The sequence below is a fragment of the Vipera berus genome (genome assembly GCF_964194415.1).
Source record: "Vipera berus genome assembly, chromosome: 1".
NCBI classification, from domain to species: domain Eukaryota; kingdom Metazoa; phylum Chordata; class Lepidosauria; order Squamata; family Viperidae; genus Vipera; species Vipera berus.
In genome coordinates, this window is record NC_138202.1 from 342560661 (window position 1) to 342582661 (window position 22001).

The 22001-nt window shown below is 44.4% G+C and overlaps 1 protein-coding gene across 1 annotated transcript in view; it reads right to left on the minus strand.

The window, feature by feature from the left end:
- TMEM120A (transmembrane protein 120A) overlaps positions 1-22001 on the minus strand; it is a 36354-nt gene that overhangs the window by 9978 nt on the left and 4375 nt on the right. Inside the window, exons 2-5 of the mRNA XM_081314110.1 lie at positions 13802-13920; positions 5905-6024; positions 4638-4697; positions 3021-3116 (exon numbers count right to left, since the gene is read on the minus strand). Of these exons, the coding sequence (XP_081170236.1) occupies positions 3021-3116; positions 4638-4697; positions 5905-6024; positions 13802-13920 (395 nt within the window). The remainder of the gene's footprint in view (positions 1-3020; positions 3117-4637; positions 4698-5904; positions 6025-13801; positions 13921-22001) is intronic.

Sequence of the window (22001 nt, forward strand, 5' to 3'; positions counted from 1 at the left end):
GGGAGTGAGCTGAACCAGTGGCAGCACCGCACAAGCCTGAGCGAGAGACGGCTGGAGCTGCAGGGCTGTCAGGGCTCAACGGAAGAGCCAGGACCAGCGCTTCTTCGGGGCTGTCAGGACTCAGCGGAAGCGCCAGGATCAGCGCCAGGCTCCAGCTCAGCACTGATCCCGGTGCTTTTGAGCCCAGAGGAAGCGCCGATCAGCTGGAATGTTGCAGCATCTCCAGGGTCTTGCGATTTACATTCAGATGCTTGGCAACTGATTCCTATTTATGACGGTCACAGAGTCCCAGGGTCTTGTGAAGTGACCAAAACCTGCTGCAACCACCCAGCAGATGGGGGTGAATAAAAACCAAACACCCACCCCCCACCCCTGCTGCCAATCCTCGACAGATGCTCACAACAATGAAAACCTCGGAAAGGAGGAAGAGCACCGCCGGGTGGGCAGGCAGGTGTCTTGCTGGGCACTTTTTTCAGTGCCATTGTAGCTTCGAACAGTCACTAAGTGAACTGTTTCAAGTCGAGGACTACCTGTACTTCATCACTTTTTTCCTTTTTTGGGGGGGTCATCATTTTTGACAGCTTTCTAGGTGACTGGTGGTACTTGGATGTTGCCATATCCTAAAAGTGGTACAATGGGTGAAAAGGTTGAAAAGCCCTGTTTTAGTCCAAACCCTTGGCCCTGCCAAGAGCTCCTATAATGTTCCAGAAAAATGGCTGTCCAATCTCTTCTTAACAACCTCCCGTACTGAAACACCCACAACTTCTGGAGACAACCTGTTTCACTGATTAATTGTTCTCACTGACAGGAATTTTTTCCCCTTAATTCTAGGTTGGACCTCTCTTTAAAGATCAGCCAAGATCAGCTAAATGCAGGTAGTCCTCGACTTACTATCAAAATCTGGGCGCTTGGCAACCAGCATGTATTTACAAAGGTTGCAGCATCCCAGGGCTCTTTCGCGACCTTCGCAGGAGGCTTCCAACAAGCAAAATTAATGAGGGAAGCTACGTGATTCACTTAACAACCATGACAAAAATAAGGTCGTAAATTCAGGCACGACTCAGTTAACCACTTTGCTTAGCCACAGAAATCCTGCTTCCCAACTATGGTTGTAAGTCAAGGACTACCTGTGTTTTGTATGGACAAGGATCAGCGAGGCCTGGATTCTAATCCATGCTCACCCAGAGAAACTCACCGGGGGAACTTTGGGCCAAGCAATCCAACCTGACACATAATGGCGTTGTGGGATGCGCACGTGCCTAAGTTGTAAAGTTACAAAGGGTGGGGTACATAGAACAACCATTTATAGCAGTGCTTTTCAACCTTTTCACCTATTGTACCACTTTTAGGATATGGCAACATCCAAGTACCACCAGTCACCTAGAAAGCTGTCAAAAACTTGACCAAAAAAAAGGGAAAAAAGTGATGAAGTACAGGTAGTTCTCGATTTAAAACAGTTTGCTTAGTGACTATTTGAAACTACAATGGCACTGAAAAAAGTGCCCCCCAAGCCACAGCCGAGCAAGACACCTGCCTGCCTGCCCGGTGGTGTTCTTCCTCCTGTCTGAGGTTTTCATTATTGTGAGCATTTCTGTTGAGGATTGGCAGTGGTGGTGGTGGTGGTGGGTGTTTGGTTTTTATTCCCCCCATCTGCTGGGTGGTTACAGCAGGTTTTGGTCACTTCACATGACCCTGGGACACTGTGACCATCATAAATATGAATCAGTTGCCAAGCATCTGAATGTAAATCACAAAACCCTGGAGATGCTGCAACATTCCAGCTGATCAGCGCTTCTTCTAGGCTCAGCAGAAGCGCTGGGATCAGTGCCGAGCTCCAGCTGGAGCCTGGCACTGATCCTGGCACTTCCACTGAGCCCTGACAGCCCCCCCCAAAGTGCTGATCCTGGCGCGTTTGCTGAGCCCTGACAGCTCTGCAGCTCCAGCCATCTCTCGCTCAGGCTTGTGTGGTGCCACCAGCAGTTCAGCTCATTCCCCTCCCCTGCTATCACTTTTCTAGGATGGTCACGTACCACCTGCCAGGTGCCAATGTACCACAGGTGGTACCCGTACCACTGGTTGAAAAGCCCTGATTTATAGTGTACACAGGATTACCAAGTGCCTTTTGCGGCAACACTATGAAGGGTTAACATTTTATTCCCTATGATTATTACTTCTTTATTAAAGAAACTTATATAGCTGTCCAAAGTAACTATGGGCAGTGAAGAAAATTAAAACATAGAACACTAAAAACAAAACGACCATTTGAAACAATAACCAATGTAAACATAAAATGCACAATCATCAATTAACCATCTCATGCCAGCTCCATCAGCAACATTTCTTCCATTGCCTAAGGGAAAAACAACTTCACTACTTTGCTAAACTGTTAGTCATTTTAGTTATGGTATTTCATCAATGGTGTAACAATCCCAATTTTAAGAGGTCCCTCACCACACACATAAAAAAGAAAGCGTGAGAAAAACTCCTCTCCCTCCATTACTGTATTCATGGTGAATCTAAGTTATCTTTCACATCCCAGAATAAGGGACAGTTACTATATGCTTCCTTCCCTCCAAGGAAATGGCACCAGTCTGTTCACCTCTGCTCCAGTGATGGGAAGATTCTGCCATTTAAATAATCCTCCCTTTTTAATAACAGTGGAAGTTTTGTGGGCTTTCCAAAATCTTTCTCATCTGCACAGAAGACAGCCACGCAGAGCTGGGTGTAAGCCCAGGTGGCAAAGAACGGGAGGGAGGTGTCACTGCTTCTACCTCTTATCACTATCAACAACTAAAGTTGGCAGCTTACAATTTTTAGCATGTTTACATTTACTGGATGTCCAGTAAAATTAATCTCACTGTACTGAAGGGCTGCTGCCTTCAACACCTGATTGCCTTTCCAAGAAAGCAAGCCATCTCTGCCATGCCACTTCCCAAAGTCCTCTGTGGATTGGAGGTAGCAACTTCAGCTGGCTGAAAGGCAGGGGAGAGGTTGTGCCTCTTTCAGGACTGTGCACTCACCTGGAGTTAAGGAGGAAGCGGCAGGTGAAGGAGATGATAAGCAAAATGATGGTGAGGTAAAGCTTGAACTTCTCGTACTCATCCTTATATGCAAACCTACATGGGGCGGCAGAGGGGGAGGGGGAATAAACCAGTTCCAAGAGCCATTTGTAATCCTGGCTCCAAACCAGCTATCTTCCCAGTACCTTGTGACTGTAACTCCCCAAATCCCCAATCCTAAGAGATGGAGTTCCAGCATAATCTGAAGGATGTTAGATGGAGAAGAACTTTTCAAGCTCTTTATCTACAGGGTGTCTTCAACGTATGTCTGCAACTGAATCCAGAATTACAGACACATGTCACTGCGGTTGTAAGTCGAGGCACTCATGTGACTGGAAGTAATTTTCTGGCCTTGTTTTGCAGTGGCTAAGTGAGTGCTGCAGTCAAGCACATGCCATGGTTGTCAAGCAAACCCATCCATTTAAATGGGTGGGTTTTTGCTGGAAACCAGCAAAAACATCATGAATCGCAGTTGTGTGATAGCAGAAGGGCTGGAGACTGCTTTATGGGCCGCAGAGAACCTATTCCATGGCTATCATAACTTTGAACAGTTGTGAAACAATTGGTCATTGAGTGAGGACTACCCTGTATGGCAATGAACTATATGTCTCTGACTATAATAAATACTGATTTGATTTGAAAGCTCTCTGGAGCTTGGGACTCTGATGTCTTAAGGAACACTTTATTCTCATAAGAGCCTGCCTAGCAATGAGCATCCAAACAGTAAAAAGAGTTGATGGAATGAAATACCCTCCCTGCAGGCATTAATTAAATCAATTAAATTTTACTTAGGGGAGTATAGTTCTTTTTTAAAGAATACACCTGTGTTTCACCATGCATCGTTTTGTGCTTGTTTATGATTAATATGATTCTATACAGGATCTTGGGTTACGACCATTAGGTTCAGTAACTATTCAAAGTTACAGTGGTGTTGAACAAATGTTATTTACAATGGGTCCTCATAATTCTGACTGTTGCAGCATCCTCATAGTTGAACGACTGTCTTACAGCGTTCCCTGTACTGGGAGAGCTGGCAGGAAGTCAGTGTCACATGAAGGCCTTGCTTAATGACCTTCATGGCCCTCACTTATTGACAGCAAGAAGGGGATGCTGATCATCACTAAGCAATAGGGTCATGTGATATTCTTCTTTGCAACTGCATCACTTAGTGATAGTAGTCCCAGTCCCAACTGCTGACATAAGCCAAGTCAAAAACAATATACATATATAACATACAACACCCAGCATCTTGGCTTATTTGATTGGTTTTGTGCCTTAGCATTTCTGGCTCCATGGACTGGTAGCAGCGCTGGCAGCGGCTAGCGGGAGGAGGGGATGGTTTAGCATGTGCAGCCTAATCCTGTGCATGCACAAATAAAGCTTTATGCGCTCGCCCACTGCTTAAATGGCCCAGTTCCCAATCAGCCACAGACCAGTACCAGTCTGTGGCCCGGGTGTTGGGGACCCCTGGCTTAGCACACTGAGAAACTTCATTTGCATATTCTGAAATTTAAAAGGGGGCTCCTAATCTGTAAAACATCTCAACAAGGAGATAAACTATAATTAATTAGCACCTACTTGGCTTGTTTGCTCAGCAGAGTGACGTTCACATTTCCCAGCACCAGATTCAGGTACAACCTGGAACACAACAGAAAGACGGAAAAAGTACACCTCCATAACAACAACCTGAGTCATACTAGTTTCACATTCTGGGCATACTCAGCATCTCAAATTAATCTGCAAGGAGTCATAATAAGATATATTGATCAGCAGCCTGTTTCTTTTTGGCAGCAGCTGTGAAAACAGGGTATAACATGTGATTTTGCTATAATTAACTATAATTAGCATGCAACTGACATCTGTTCTCAAAGTTACCAAGAGCTAGTGGCAGCAAACTAACTAGAAACACCTTTGGCTATAGAATTCATACTGGAATTCTGTCAAGATGAAATATCTGCCTATGTTTCCACAGCCACTGGCTATAAGTAGCTAGATGCAACATCTTCCTTATATTTTATTTATTAAATTTATTCGCTGCTCATCTCACTATGATGTGGCTCTGTGAGACTTACTGTTAGATACGATTATAGTATAAAAAATAAAACCAGTCAATAAATACATTAAAATTAAACAAATAGCTTAGATACGGGGTTGGTAGGAGGTATACAATAGAGTGAAAGTGGAATCTTCCACAGATAGTCCATGACTTAGTGAACTGCCCCCACCCTCTTGGCTTTTCTAAAGGCCTTAAAACATGGTCTGACAGATGACCTGGAACCCAGATATGGGTATGTTATCCTGGAGGTGGAATCATTAACTAAATACAGGTAGTCCTCAACTTACAACCACAATTGAGCCGAACATTTATGTTGCTAAGTGAGAAAATTGTTAAGTGAGTTTTGCCCCATTTTATGACTTTTCTTGCCACATTTGTTAAGTGAATCACTGCAGTTGTTAAGTTAGTAACACAGTTGTTAAGTGAATCTGTCATCCCTATTGACTTTGCTGATCAGAAGGTCGACATTGCAACCATCATAAATGTGAGTCAGTTGTCAAGCATCGGAATGTAAATCCCGTGACCACGGGGATGCTGCAATGGTCATTAAGTGTGAAAAATGGTCATGAAGTCACTTTTTTTCAGTGCCGCTGTAACTTTAAATGGCCACTAAGCAAACTTTTGTAAGTCAAGGACTATCTATGTCTTATCTTATTGTAAGCTGTTTAGAGTCACGTATGAAACCTAGGTGGCTCTATAAATCACATAAATAACCAAGCAAACTATTAAGAGCAGAATCACTCTTATTTCCCTGTTAAATTTGGGGAATTCTGAGTTCAATTGCCTTACCCATTCTTCTTTGGCAAGTATGCTTCCATTTCAAAAAAGACATCCTGTCTCTCTTTGATCATGTTTTGCAGTTCTTCCAGAGCATCCTCATCCTGATCCTTGTCAGGAAGAGACTTGTACCTGTATAGGACCAGGAAAAAGAAGCCACATTTCAAAGAAGAGAGCAAGTATTGAAGCCCCACTTCCAAATCCAGCATCCTAAGCTTTCAGATCCTGTTTCATAGCCTCCGAGCCTCAGCCTTGAGATTCTGCCCCCAGAATTTCACACAGGGATTTTTCTTCCAGCTGCATGTGGAGGAGATGAAAACAGGTGAGGATCATGGTTGGAGTCCCAAAGGTGCTTTTTTCAAAAGGCAACTGAACTCGGTTTTTCCTTAAGGTTACAGATACTTTCAGAAGAAAGCCAGAAAGTATCTCCAACCATGATGTCTATGGAGATTCTCAGTCTTCCCGGTCATGGTTGTCCCAAAGGGGCTTTTTCAAAAGGCAATTGCTAGCCTCCTGCTCCCATTTTAAGTGAACCACTGGGGTATGTCACAAAGGAACCTGCCTTATCCAAGCAGTAATGAAAAGCCTTTCCCAATACACATTTCTGAGCATCGGTACACTAATCTCAAAACTAATATTTGGCAATAGAAGGGTGTTATGAACGTACATTCAGGATATAAAATCTGCTTCTTCCTCTTGAAAGGCAAGAAATACATGCAGAAGGAGAGCTATCGGAGTCTACAATGAACATTTCCTCTGAAAGTCTTTTGTAACATCAAATTGCCAAACAAATTAGATAAAAAAGCTTCTAACACTCAAACTGACAACCTAATTATTACAATTCATGCAAGATTTATTTGCAAACCAGCATGGTTTTAGTAAATAAGCAAATATAATGTTGCAGAAACAAATATCTAAAGAGCACTATAGCTTACTTCAATTATCATAAATTTAATTTTAATAATAGTGAACTCTGCTGCCTCAACAATCAGTCATTTTATCTGTCTTTTTCCTGGTTCCCATAAGATTAACTCTTCTACCTCAAAGGCAAAGGCTCAACCTTTTATAATCTTGCTCCATTTAAAATCTTTCTGCCAGCTGATGTGTGCATTTATTCAGAAGAAACACCCCAAATTTCTGGCTTAAACACAGACTGACAGCACTGCACAACATATTGTAAACCAGGAGTCTCCAAACTTGGCAACTTTAAGACTTGTGGACTTCAACTCCCAGAATTCCCCAGACAGCTAATTGAAGTCCACAAGTCTTAAAGTTGCTAAGTTTGGAGTCCCCTGATGTAAACCATACAATATTCAATGGTCACAAGCTTATTTAAATTAGCTCTGAAAGAAAACCAAACTTAGCTCGGTTTCCCCATAACTGTCAGTAAAAGGAATGTGTTTAGACATGCCTAAAAAAAGGTAAAGGTAAAGGTTCCCCTGCACATGAGTGCTAGTCGTTTCCGACTCTAGGGGCCGGTGCTCATTCAGTTTTCAGTTTCAGTTTTATTAAATTTTTATACCGCCCTTCTCCCGAGGGACTCAGGGCGGTGAACAGGGCATATGATAAAAATACAAAACTACAAAAGTTAAAATAGAATTAAATTAATGCCCAAGATAAAACAATAAAATATACAAATATTTAAAACCCAAATTAACTCCCCATCAGGCCAGGCCAGCTTGTTCAAACAGGTGGGTCTTTAACCCGCGCCGGAAGGAGCGGAGATCCGGTGCCATCCGGAGCTCCACCGGCAGTTGATTCCACAAAGCCGGGGCGCCCACAGAGAAGGCCCTCCCCCTGGGGGCCACCAGCCGGCATTCTCTGACTGGAGGCACCCTGAGGAGGCCCTCTCTGTGGGAACGCACAGGGCGGAGGGGAGTTGACGCCGGCAGCAGGTGGTCCCCGAGGTATTCCGGACCCATGCCATGTAGGGACTTAAAAACCATCACTAAGACCTTGAACCTCACCCGGAAGACAACTGGTAACCAATGTAGCTCGCGGAGCAAAGGTGTAACATGGGAGTACCGGGAAACTCCCAAGACAACTCTCGCGGCCGCATTCTGTACCAGTTGGAGCCTCCAAGTGGTCTTCAAGGGAAGCCCCATGTAGAGAGCATTACAGTAGTCAAGGCGAGAGGTCACGAGCGCATGAGTGACCGTACACAGGGCATCCCGGTCCAGATAGGGCCGCAACTGGCGCACCAGGCGAACCTGGGCGAAAGCCCCCCTAGTCACAGCTGCTACATGATCTTCCAAGGTAAGTCGTGAATCTAGGAGGACTCCCAAGTTGCGAGCCCTATCCACGGGGGGTAACAGCTCACCCCCCATAGAAAGGGATGGAACATTTTGAATGTCCCGGGATGCCGGAATGTACAGCCACTCAGTCTTGTCCGGGTTGAGTTGAAGTCTGTTCCTCCCCATCCAGACCCGAACCGCCTCCAGGCAACGGGACATCACAGCGAGGGCATCACTGGGGTGGTTTGGGGTAGAAATAAAAAGTTGGGTATCATCAGCATATTGATGATACCCAACTCCAAAACCACGAATGATCTCACCCAGCGGTTTCATGTAGATGTTGAACAGGAGAGGCGAGACAACCGACCCCTGAGGAACTCCACAAACGAGAGACCTAGGGGCCGATCTCTGCCCCCCTGCCAACACCGACTGCGAACGTCCCAGGAGATAGGAGGAGAACCACCGAAGAACTGTGCCTCCCACTCCCAATCCCCTGAGACGCCGCAGCAGGATACCATGGTCGATGGTATCGAAAGCCGCTGAGAGGTCTAATAGGACTAGGACAGAGGAACATCCCCTATCCCGAGCCCTCCAGAGATCATTCACCAGAGCGACCAATGCCGTCTCCGTGCTGTACCCGGGCCTGAAACCCGATTGGTACGGATCCAGATAATCCGCTTCATCCAGGACCAGAGGGAGCTGATGCGCCACCACACTCTCAACAACCTTCGCAAGAAAGCGAAGGTTGGAGACTGGACGAAAGTTGTTCAACACAGCTGGGTCCAAGGCAGGCTTCTTGAGGAGGGGTCTCACCACCGCCTCCTTCAAGACGGTGGGGAAATTACCCTCACTCAAAGAAGCAGATATCACCGCCTGGAACCAGCCTCGTGTCCTCTCCCTAGCTGCATAAACCAGCCAGGAAGGGCACGGGTCCAATAAACATGTGGTGGAGCTCAGCCTCCCCATAATCCTGTCCACTTCATCAGGGGTCACAGAATCAAACTCCTCCCAGATAACATTGACAAGACCGCCCGTGTCCTGATCGTCAGACTCTGCCCAGCTGGAGTCCAAACCGGTCCGAATCCGAGCGATTTTATCCGACAGATGCTGACCAAACTCCTCGGCACGACCCTGTAAGGGATCCCCCCTCACCTCCTGATTAAGAAGTGAGCGAGTCACCCTAAACAGGGCGGCCGGGCGATTATCTGCGGACGCGATGAGGGTGGAGAAGTAATTACACCTCGCCACCCTCATCGCAGCGAGATAAGACCTAATATAGGTTCTTAACCGCAATCGGTCGGATTCGGATCGGCTGGACCTCCAGCAGCTCTCTAGGCCCCGTTTCCGACGCTTCATCTCCCGGAGCTCCGCGGAGAACCATGGAGCTCGTTGGGATCTGCGCCGGGTCAGGGGCCGCAAGGGTACAACTCGGTCCAGTGCCTCAGTGGCTGCCCTTTCCCAGGCTTCCACTAAGGCATCCGCCGAGTTGTGAGCGACGGAGGCAGGTGGGGATCCCAGCGCTGCCTGGAACCCATCGGGGTCCATTAAGCGCCTGGGGCGGTACCATCTAATTGGTTCCGTATCCCCACGGCGGGGGGTGGTAAAACGGAAGACCAGCCGCAGGAGGTGATGATCCGTCCATGACAGGGGCATGATAAATGGAGAGCCCCCACCAAGATCATCCAACCATCGTCCAGATAAAAAAACTAGGTCCAGGGTGTGGCCTCCCTCATGAGTTGGTTCAGAAATTACCTGCGTCAGGTCCATGGCCGTCATGGAAGCCATGAACTCCCGAGCCAACTCAGATGACCCTCCCAGGGATGGTAGATTGAAGTCACCCAAAACTAAAAGTTTGGGGAACTCAATCACCAAACCGGAGAGGACATCGAGTAGCTCAGGCAGGGCTGCCGCTGTGTGACTAGGCGAAACGTACACCAGCAGCAAGCCCAACTGCGCCCCCGAACCAAACCTCAAAAAGAGAGACTCACACCCGACTATCTGAGGGACGGTGGTCTCCCGCGGACATAAGGTCTCCCTGATAACTACCGCCACTCCCCCGCCCCTACCTTGAGCCCGGGGCCGGTGTAACGCTCGGAAACCTGGTGGGCAAAGATCAACCAAAGGGACCCCACCCTCTGGGCCCAACCAGGTTTCGGTAATACAAGCCAGGTCCGCATGCTCACCCTCCACCAGATCCCGCACAAGGGGAGCCTTATTAACCACGGACCTGGCATTCAGGTACACCAGCCGGAGCTCAGGAGGCTGCGCATCCTCGCTCCCGGCACCTCGGGGAAGAAACAGAGGGTCGGAGCGCCTCACCGCTTGTAAACAGCGGGGACGGCCCTCCCGGTAACGATACGGCCCTCTGTCCATACGCCTGCTGCCATACCCCAGTGTCGTGGGAATCGGTAATCCCACGACCCGCTCCTGGGCCCCAGATGTAACCACACCCCGCTCCCCCCGAACGCAGTCAGACCCAGGCCTGGCCTGCACCATGGTTGTATGGCCACCCCCCATAGTCAAACAACCATTACCCCCCGCCCCTCTCCCTAACCCCCTAAAAAATTTAACTAAAAAAGTAACCAGGGGCCTCCTATTAAATTTGGATCGAGAGCCCCTGACCTTACCCGGCCATCTCTCAGGGTCCCAATAATTGGGCCCTTCATTGAGACTGGGAGAGGCAAAAAAGGCGGGACGCACCCAGGAGAGGGGGGCACCCCTGAGGGCGAGCAAGTCCGTGCTGGAGTATCTATACATAAGTCCAACAAGTCCAGATAAGGCAGTCCCATAATGGAAAAGTCCAGTAGGAGGTTCTAAAGGAAGGAAGTGAAACATTCGGGCCATCGACCAACCTACTGCCACCCGGTTGGATGCTCCCTGGGGCAGACCCCAACCCGTCCTCCCACGACAGGTCGAGAGTCTGAACCAGGGGGATGGTCCAGAATGTACACCCTGGGTGGGGCATAACCCATAGAGCTCCCACCTCTATGGGAGTGCCGATGTGAAAACAGGCCGCTCTCCCACTGCGGCTTGCACCCAGGTCCATCCCAGTCCAAAGGGGAAAAGGGAGGCAGATGGAGAGTTAATAATTGGCAGTCCACCGGAGCTGCTACGGCCATCGCAGACCAGATGGAAAAGCACCGACCACCGCCATATCGCTGCCGATGGAACGGGCCAGCAAGCCCCGAAAACGCCGTCGTCGCCATCACCGTCGAAGGCCGGAACAAGGCAAACGAAGCAGCAGCACCGCCGCCGTCGCCGCGGTCGTCCTCTCCACTGCCCAAGGCAGCCCGAGGACGCCGTCACCGTCGCCACCTCCGCCGCCGGCAGCGGCGCGAAAAACAGTACCAGGGACATCCCTGCCACCAAGCTGACCAGCGGTCGTCCCCTCCGCCGTCGAAACGGCCCGAAGACGCCGCAGCCGCCGAAAGCGGCCCGAGGCAGGTCCAACAGAGAGATCCCCGCCGCCGCCGCCGCTGACATCGCCGCCAACACAGAAGCGCCAAAATAGAGGCGCCGATCAGCTGGAGCTCCGAGGCCACCGCCGATCAGCTGGAACTCCGAGGCCGCCGCTGACATCGCCGCCAACACGGAAGCGCCAAAATGGAGGCGCCGATCAGCTGGAACTCCGAGGCCGCCGCCGATCAGCTGGAACCTCAGAGACGCCGCCGAAAACCGCCGAGAGCCGGCCAGAAGCAACAGCGCTGCTGCCCAAAACAGCAGAGAACGCCGTCACCACCAGCTACAACCCGTCAGGAACAGCCCGAGGCAGCCCGGAGACGTCAAGGCGAAGCAGCCCAGAGACGCCGAGGCTGTAGAAACCGGCAGGCCGAGACCAAACACAGCAAACACAGCGGCAGCACGAACGAAGCAGATGGAAACAGCGGGCGAAGCAGCAGACGGAGCAGATGGAAACAGCCACTCACAGACGGGAGAAAACGAACAGCAAGCTACCTCTTTCTTTGCCTCTAAAATTAATAGTCCAAATCCCCTACCCAGGGGCTCAAAAGGACCCCTGGGGGGCTCCCAAGGGACGCCCAACAACTGGAGCTCGCGGAGCTCAGCCCAACACGTCCGCCATCTTGAAAAGTTGACTTCCGTTCATCTCCGTTTCAAAGCCGAAGAGCCAGCGCTTGTCCGAGGACGTCTCCGTGGTCATGTGGCCGGCATGACTAGACACCAAAGGCGCACGGAGCGCTGTTACCTTCCCACCGTAGTGGTCCCTATTTTTCTACTTGCATTTTTACGTGCTTTCGAACTGCTAGGTTGGCAGAAGCTGGGACGAGTAACAGACGCTCACTCTGCTACGCGGCACTCGGGATTCGACCCGCCAAACTGCCGACCTTCTGATCAACAGGCTCAGCGTCCTAACCCACTGAGCCACCTGTTTAGACATGCCTAAAGATTCATTAAATAGCATTTATCTAAACAAAGTTTAAAATCATATTATCAGTAAACATCAGCATGTAATAAGTGGGTTAATCATGCCCAATTCTTACTAAATTCAAGCAAAGAAGTAAAATGAAAGATTTCTCAATCAAGCTGGGGTGTTTTTTTTCCACAGTGGGAGATACGCTACAGTACTAGCACATGGAACAGACGAGAAGAAGCTTGAAAAATTTAACCCAGAAGCCAGCAATATAGTATCCCCAACCACTGCATTAAATTGTTGTTTAAAATTGAAATAGTCAAACTCTTAAGCTTTCAATGTTCTCACATGAACTCTTATATAACGCGAGGCAAAAATGCTAAAATCCCACCTTTTGTTGTTGTTGTTCAATCGCTAAGTTGTGTCCGACTCTTTGCAACCCCATCGACCATAGCATGCCAGGCCTCCCTGTCCTCCGCTATTTCCCAGAGTTTGCCCAAATTCATGTGTATTGTGTCAATTACCGCTATCTAACCATCTCATCCTCCACCGTCCCCTTCTCCTTTGCCTTCCATCCTTTTCAACATCGGGGTCTTTTCCAATGAGTCCTCTCTTCTCATTTGGTGGCCAAAGTATTTCAGGTTCGGGTTCAGTAGCTAAAATCTCATCTAATATTACTTAATTTTCAGCATCCCACCTGTCACTTGAATAGGTCGACAGCTCCTGCCTTAATTTCCATTCCTACCACCTTCTCCTAACATTTATTTATTTATTTATTTATTTATTTATTTATTTATTTATTTATTTATTTATTTATTTATTTATTTAATTTAATTTAATTTAATTTAATTTAATTTAATTTAATTTAATTTAATTTGTATACCGCCCTTCTCCCGAAGGACTCAGGGCGGTGAACAGGGCCATAAATACCAAAATAACCAAAATACAAAATTAAAAACAAATTATGCTGAGATAGAAAGTACCCAGATAGAAGCAAAGTGTGCAAGACTTTTCAATAGAATGATTTTTCACTTTTAAGATGGACTAACAGAGGAAGAGAAGAATATAAGCTATTAAACACTTTTCAAGTTTAGTTGCTCTGTGGTCTTCTTTAAATAAGGGAAGAAAGAAAGGGAGTAGATGAAGGAGCTGATGCACTTGAAGAAGAGAGAGTCAACTCAATCTCATGGTTCACAATTCAAATTTTGGCATTTAGATATAATACCCAAGTTATCTGCTTGCTCAGGAGTTAATACATATGACTTGTCCAAAAGCAAACAATATGGAATAATGACTATAAACATACTTCTTAAGAGCCAGAGAGAGCTCCTTCAGTTGCTTTTTCTGTCGTGAAATGGAGCTGGAGATGTTGCCTTGGAGCTTTGTCAGCTCTTCCAGCTTCTGTTTGTATTGCTTTTGAGTTTCCTAATAAAAACAAGAACAGAGTATCACAGCTTAGGACAGAAACTTGACATTTTCCTACAATGCAGGTTAGTACATGCCTGGTAAATAAAAAGCTGGAGAGCTTCATCATTAGTAACAGACATGGGTGGGAAGGTAGCTAGTACATTCACTTATTTCAAGCAGTTCCCAGAGTTCTTTCAAAAATCACCTCAAACAATGATTGGTTGGGCAAGCCATAGTCATGAAGTTATCCAAAATGTTAAGTTATACACCAGCTTTTCCAAACTTGGGCACTTGCCAGATATGTGCACTTCGACTTCCAAAGTTCTCAAGTATAGAGTTCTGGGTTCTTGTTCACACATTTAGCAGGCCTCCAAACTGGGAAAGCTGTCATAAACCCATCTATTTATAAAGACAATGAATGAGTTAAGACATATTAAACAATAATTTATTATATAAACCACAATACCTGGAGCCACATATTGTTTTAAGACAATCGCATCCTTCTAAAACCACAGAAAGTTTAGAAAGTTTCATTGTCCACTGGTATATTACAACTTGGACTTCGAAGTTCTAGTAATGACATTTTAAACTTTGAATGGCTTGAGAGTGTGGTACTTGAAGAACCTCTTCCAATATACACCTACCTGATCCTAAAAGTCTATAATGTAGAAGAGGCCTCCTTCCTATCCCACAGCTGGAAGAGATGTGCTATTTTGTGATGCAGAAGAAAGCCTTCACTATTATGGCATCCTGGCCTTAGAATACCCTTTCCTGGATCCTGGCTAGCACTGATGTTATCCATTTGAGGCAGACAAAGACCTGACTTTTTACTCTCAAATTTGGACCTTAATAACCATCAGGTCACCATGCCTTTAAAGCAGGGCTTTTCAACCTTTTCACAGATTGTACCACTTTTAGCACATGACAATATTTGAGTACCACCAGTGCTTATAGCAAGGTGTCAAAAACTTGATGACAGAAAAAAGGGGGGGATTTGGGGTTTTACTGATTAGATTCATTTGTTGTTATAGAAATGGCTAGTAAAATGGAAAAGTAAAAAGTTGAGGTTCAATGTTAATGCTTCCTTCTACTGCAACAAAGGAAGTCTGTTCTTTTTCCCTTCTCCCCTTCACTTCGCTTTTCCCTCCCCACTGTATCCTACTATTTGCTTTTGTATTTTTGTATTTTATTCTATAATCTAATAAAATGTTACAAACTGTAGAAAAAAGTAAAAAAGTAGCGGTTTTAATTTCTTTAGTGGCTGTTCCTTTGCTGAATCACTTTCCCTTTGCACTGACAAATGGATGATGAATTTATCCATGTTTATTAATATGCACCACTACCAGCTAGCTCAGGGGTCTTCAAACCTGGCACTTTTAAGACTTGTAGACTTCAACTCCCAGAATTCCTCAGCCATCATGGTTAGTTGAGGAATTCTGGGAGTTGAAGTCCACAGGTCTTAAAGTTGCTAAGTTTGTAGACCCCTGAGTTCCCGAAGGCGAGCTCTGTCTTCCACATCTGATTTCACATTGCTGGGGGACCCTGGAAAGGGTCAAAAGTTGCCCTGTAGGGGTGACCAGCAAGGAGGCGATCCCTGCTTGATCACGGGAGGGTGGTAGTCCTTCTGCTCGATCCAGCACAGCCCTCCAAACTGGCGGACGAAAGACCAGCCATAAAAATATGGCTCGTCACCCGGCTGCAGACAGCTGAAGTCAAACTTACCACCAGGCACCTACAAAGCAGCGTGGATGAGACTGGGTGAGATCTGAATCTCTCTTCAATCCTATTTTTTCCACCCGTATAAGCTGCCCAAAGTATTTTCCCCCCTGTGACGAAAGGGAAGGGAAATTCTATCCCACCCTCTAATAACAGCGGCGACTGACTATCCAGGGGCGTTTAAAACATTGAAACAATAACCTGATTTTAACTGGATTTTTATCATTCCAAAACTTGAGGACTAAAAGACTTCCTATTTTTATTGAAGATTTGGGTTTTTACTTACAAAAAAAGAAGTAAAATTGAAAAAAGACCATAAAAATCTTGGTTTTAAAAAAAATCCTAAATGATATGGGCAACATCTTGTGGCTAAACCTAATATTACAACTTGTGTCTGAGATTGGCTTAAAGCCCAGACTATAGATAAGACTTTTGTAACCTTGGTAATCAGCTGTGAGAAGCCCAGTTGTGTTCTATACTCAGTGATAAAATTATTTTCATTCTCTGACTGTAAAGCTTTTAATTCTCACCACTAGGAAAACATTGATGAAGATCAGGAACAGATTTTATTTATGTTGAAAGCAATTCATGAAACTATTCTTAAAGCCACTAATGAAATAAGAGGCTACAGAAAAGAACAAGACGTAAGCCTAGATATGCAAACCCAAGCTTTGATTACAACCAAAGAATTAACTACACAGAATATAATAGAAGAAATGGAGCAATCAAATACTATGATAGAAGATTCAACTGATCAACAAACACAGTTAATGGAAAACTCAGAAAAGGGATTGACAACTCTGAAAATGGAAAAGACTTTCTATATAAACCAGAAGAAACCTGAGGATCAAGAAGAAGAACAGACCGAAGGGAAGATAAACATTTCAGGACAACTACGCCGAGAGACAAAAATAGACAATTTGTTAGTCCCTTCAAAAAATGGTGACTGGATGGCCTTTCTTATTTCAAACAATACATATAATAACAGAGGGAGATCTATCTGATGATTTAAAAACACGGATATGGAAGGCGAGTTGGCAAAGAAAGAAAGCTAGAATAAGGCTGAAGAAAATCGGGGCTTTGATTTATTAATAAGGATTAAAATAGAATATACTTGATTTGACAAGATACATACTTTGAACACTAGATTTTGTTATGAACTGAGATAAAGAAAACTGGTTATTTTAAAATCTGGAAGTATAAATATTAAAAATTAAATGTGAATATTGATTTGTTTATAAAGGTTGAATGTAAAGCTAATATATATATATATATATATATATATATATATATATATATATATATATATATATATATATATATATATATATATATATATATATATATATATATATATATATATATGTTAGGCTGAAACAGGAAATAAGATTTGTCCCATGTGTATATACATATACATAAGGTAAAGGTAAAGGTTCCCCCGCACATGCGTGCTAGTCGTTTCTGACTCTAGGGGCCGGTGCTCATCTCCGTTTCAAAGCCGAAGAGCCAGCGCTTGTCCGAGGACGTCTCCGTGGTCATGTGGCCGGCATGACTAGACGCCAAAGGCGCACGGAACGCTGTTACCTTCCCACCGTAGTGGTCCCTATTTTTCTACTTGCATTTTTACGTGCTTTCGAACTGCTAGGTTGGCAGAAGCTGGGACGAGTAACAGGCGCTCACTCTGTTACACGGCACTCGGGATTCGACCCACCAAACTGCCGACCTTCTGATCGACAAGCTCAGCGTCCTAACCCACTGAGCCACCGCATCCCTTCTTACATATACATATATATATAAAAGCTAAAATATATTGATAAATGTAATAAACATGTTTTTTACTTAGCTGATATAATAAAAACTGTATTAGCTTAAATATGAGATCAGACATTAAGAGAAAAAGAGAGGAAGTATTTGATGCTGAAACAAGAGAAAATTTGGTTACTAAATTTAAGATGTTTGGAAATTAATAGAAAATAAGAATGAATCGTATTATTAATTAGTTGATGTAAGATGATGAGAAATAGAATATATTCAAATAGATGTGTATTCTAATATTAGACTTTGTGATGTATTGTGATAATGGGAACTTTAGTTACTTAAAACGTGGAAACTATAATATTAAATGTTAAGTTAAATATTAACGGAAAATTAAAAATTGGGAAAACTAATTAGGACACAGATTGTCTATAAAGGTATAAGCAGGGCTTTTTTTCCCATAGAATGCTCAGAATGGTGTTCCGGCACCTTTTTTTGCACACACACACACACAAAAGCTTTTGCACAAGCTGTGCTACTCCCTCCCTCCCTCAGTTTAAACAAACAGGTTCCAGCAGTTGCAAAAAGTGATAACCTTAAATTAAGCCTGTTTGTTGTTATGTGTTGTTAGTTGCGAAGTCGTGTCCGACCCATCGCGACCCTATGGACAATGTTCCTCCAGGCTTTCCTGTCCTCTACCATCTTCTGGAGTCCATTTAAGCTCACGCCTACTGCTTCAGTGACTCCATCCAGCCACCTCATTCTCTGTCGTCCCCTTCTTCTATTGCCCTCAATCTTTCCCAGCATTAGGCTCTTCTCCAGTGAGTCCTTCCTCCTCATTAGGTGGCCAAAGTATTTGAGTTTTAGCTTCAGGATCTGGCCTTCTAAAGAGCAGTCAGGGTTGATCTCCTCTAGGACTGACCGGTTTGATCGCCTTGCAGTCCAAGGGACTCGCAGGAGTCTTCTCCAGCACCAGAGTTCAAAGGCCTCAATTCTTTTGCGCTCAGCCTTTCTTATGGTCCAACTTTCACTGCCATACATTGCAACTGGGAAGACCATAGCCTTGACTATACGCACTTTTGTTGACAGGGTGATGTCTCTGCTTTTTAGTGTGCTGTCTAGATTTGCCATGGCTTTCCTCCCGAGGAGCAAGCGTCTTTTAATTTCTTGACTACAGTCCCCATCTGCAGTGATCTTGGAGCCCAGGAAAACCACTGTTTTAAGCCTGTTTTAAGCCTGTTTACCTACAAAGAAAACTTGCTAAAAGCCATAGACAGACTCAAGATAAGGGGGTAAAACTAATTACATTTGTTTAAAGAGATTAAACCTATGAAGCCAACACTTTGGACTCATTTCTAGCCTTTGTGAAACAGAGTAAAATATTCCAATAACCAAACCACACAAACCAAACCGCTGAACTACAAAACGCTGTAAAAACTGTATAAAAATCCTTATGGTAATCCATTCAAGCTGCCAGTTGACCAGGAACCCACTAGCTTCTGAAATAAATCCACCTCCTTTCCAACATGCTCATCTGCCGGCTTTTCATTTCATCAGCGTTGATTGCATTCTCCTGGCTGGAGAAAATGAACCAGGGGACCTTATCTTCTAGCAACAGCTGCTTCTTCCCTGTCTCTTTTAACTCCCTCCCTGACTGCTGAGCTCTCCTTCCACAGCTTCTTCTCCATTCTCTTCTCTTTCCTTGTCTTTTTTCCCCCTTTCCCACCAAAGCCACCGCCTTTTATATCCTCTCTTCCCCCTCTTTTTCTTCAGTTCACCTCCAGCTCTATGCTGTTTCCAAAAGCACCAATCAGCTGGAGCCCTGGCTGTGTTCCTGGGGCTTCTGCCGAGCCCTGACAGTCCTGCAACTCCAGCTGCCTCTCCCTCAGGCTTGGGTCGCTTCAGCTCATTCCCCTCCCCTGCTACACTTCTCTAGGACGGTCGTGTACCACCTGCCACGTGCCAAAGTACCACAGGTGGTATGTGTACCACTGGTTGAAAAACCCTGCTTTAAAAAACCTCTTTGCTGTGTTTTAATAATCTAGCTTTGTTATATATTGGTTTTCTAATCTAATCATAATTCACCAAAAGGTTATTTGAATGGCAAACAAACTGAAAATATTTAAAAATAAATAAGTTACAAAATGTTAAGCCAGACCGATTTATAAACTACAGTGGGTAAATTCACACAATGTACAGGTAGTCCTCAAATTACGATCACAATTGAGTCCAAAATTTCTGTTGCTAAGCAAGACAGTTAAGTGAGTTTTGCCCCATTTAACGAACTTTCTTGCCAGTGAATAAATGCAGTTATTAAGTCAGTAACATACTTGTTAGGTGAATCTCGCTTCCCCATTGACTTCGCTTGTCAGAAGGTCACAAAAGGTGATCACATGATCTCGGAACACTGTAAACCGTCATAAATAGGAGTCAGTTGCCAGGCAGCTAAATTTTGATCACATTACTATGGGGATGCTGCAATAGTCATAAGTGTGAAAAACATTCATAAGTCTCTTTTTTCATGGCTGTTGTAACTTTGAACAGTCACTAAATGAACTATTGTAAGTCAAGGACTACCTATACTAAACAAACAACCCCATAATGGCTTTACAAGGTGCTTGAATCCAGGAGGTATCAAATAGCTTATGAGCCAAAAATGGTTGACCAGAAGCTTCTAATGTTTCTCTGCTTGTGGAAAAGTAGGGAAAGAGAGAAGACGGAATTCAGGAACTGCACTTTTCTGATAGTACACTGATGATGTAATATCACTAAGCAAGACTGTACTTTGGTCTCAATGTAGAGATGTCTGCGCTTGCTTGGCAGAGCTGCAAGTACAGCCCTGTTGCTCAATCTATTGTACTTCACAAGGCTAAGGAACAACTTTTCAACCAGGATAAAATACAAGTCAGAATGTGAACTCCCTCATTATTCAAGTTTCAGTGCCACCTGAAAAGGTATGTCACAACTATTACAGAGTAACACAGGACAATTATTTGTGCTTTGCATGCAAATGTAGAAGATATTTAGACACAAAGGTCAGTAGATGTTCTGAAGTCTAGGTGCAGCGATACAATGTCAGATATTCCCTTACATCCAACTGTTGTCCTTTAGTTCCTAAGTATCCATCGAATTGCAGTCTGGTACATTAAAACTGGTTGAAAAGGACAGGGACCCAAAAGTCCAGAGAATTCCCTCCATTCTTGTTATTCCGCTCTGTTATTCTGTTATTCCCATCCTTGGGAATAAGAATATTCTTTTTGATAAGCTGCATTATCAACAGGAAGAAAAAACCACCCATCCATTCAGACATCATTGCAAAATTCCTCCCTGTATCTTTACTATTTCCATGTGCACAGACCTCTTTTTCTTTAATTAAGGTGTTCTTGAATTACGGTAAGACTCCTTCAAGTCAAGCTTGACTTCAAACTCTTGGCAATAATACAGAAGTGGTTTGTCACTGCTTTTTCTAGGATTTTTTTTCTACTTTCCAGTCTAGTCCACAGTCTTGGTGGTCTCTCATCCAAGTGCTAATCAACTCTGAACCTGCCTAATATTTTTAAGAGCAGCCAAGGTCAGCTAAAGGCTGATACCTGTTTTGACATCTGGACTAGGATCAGGGAGATCCTATTTCAAGCCCACCCTTAATCCATTGTAATTCACTGGGTAATTGGGATCAATCATTTTTTCCCCAGCCCAACCAATTTCATAGGGTTAAAATTCATGTACAAACTGCTTTGGGCTCCTGATGAAAGCTGGGATGTATATGGAGTAAATAAATCAATCTACCCAGAAGCTAGGTTTGTACAACCAGATCTATTAAATGTCCACCAAAGCATTATCTACCAAGCCTGGTTTGTGTTTTTCTGTATGCCATTCTTGATCAGTTTCATTCCTGATCAGTGTCCTTCTGTGTACAGCACTTTGTTTAGTGACCGTTCAAAGTTACAATGGCAATGGAAAATGTGACTTATGACCATTTTTCATAGTTACGACCTTTGCAGCATCCCTGTGGTCATGTGATCAAAATTTTCATACATGGTGGACCTGTAAAAAGACACAAGGGTTTTGGCAAATGATACAGACATGGCTAGAGGAAATAATAGGAGGGAGAATAGATTATAGGCCAGAATTTTTCCTGCTTGGTATAACAAAAGAGAAATATAGTAAAGAAGAGATATACTTAATGATACATATTATTACAGCAGCGAGAATGACGTTCGCCCAGAAATGGAAGGATAGCGAAGTACCTGATGAGAGTGAGGTGATAAACAAAATATGGGCATGCGCAGAAATGGATGTTAATTTTGGAATTAAAAATAAAGAACAGTCAGAATATTATAAAATTTGGAATAAATTTCACCTATGGTGGGAACAGAAAGGAAGGTCTTAATAGAAGTATACAAGATTATGAACTTAAGTAATATTAGAATAAGGTGGATGATAAGATTGAAGAAAATTATTGGCATAAATGTATGAATATGTTTAATGTGTACAACTGTATATAAATGATATGCATATAAAATGTATATAACACACAAAAAATGATGTAAGACAAGAAGGTATGTTAGACCGATAACACCATGTCCAAAGTTTTTAAATATTTTAAATAATAAAATTTGTCATTAAAA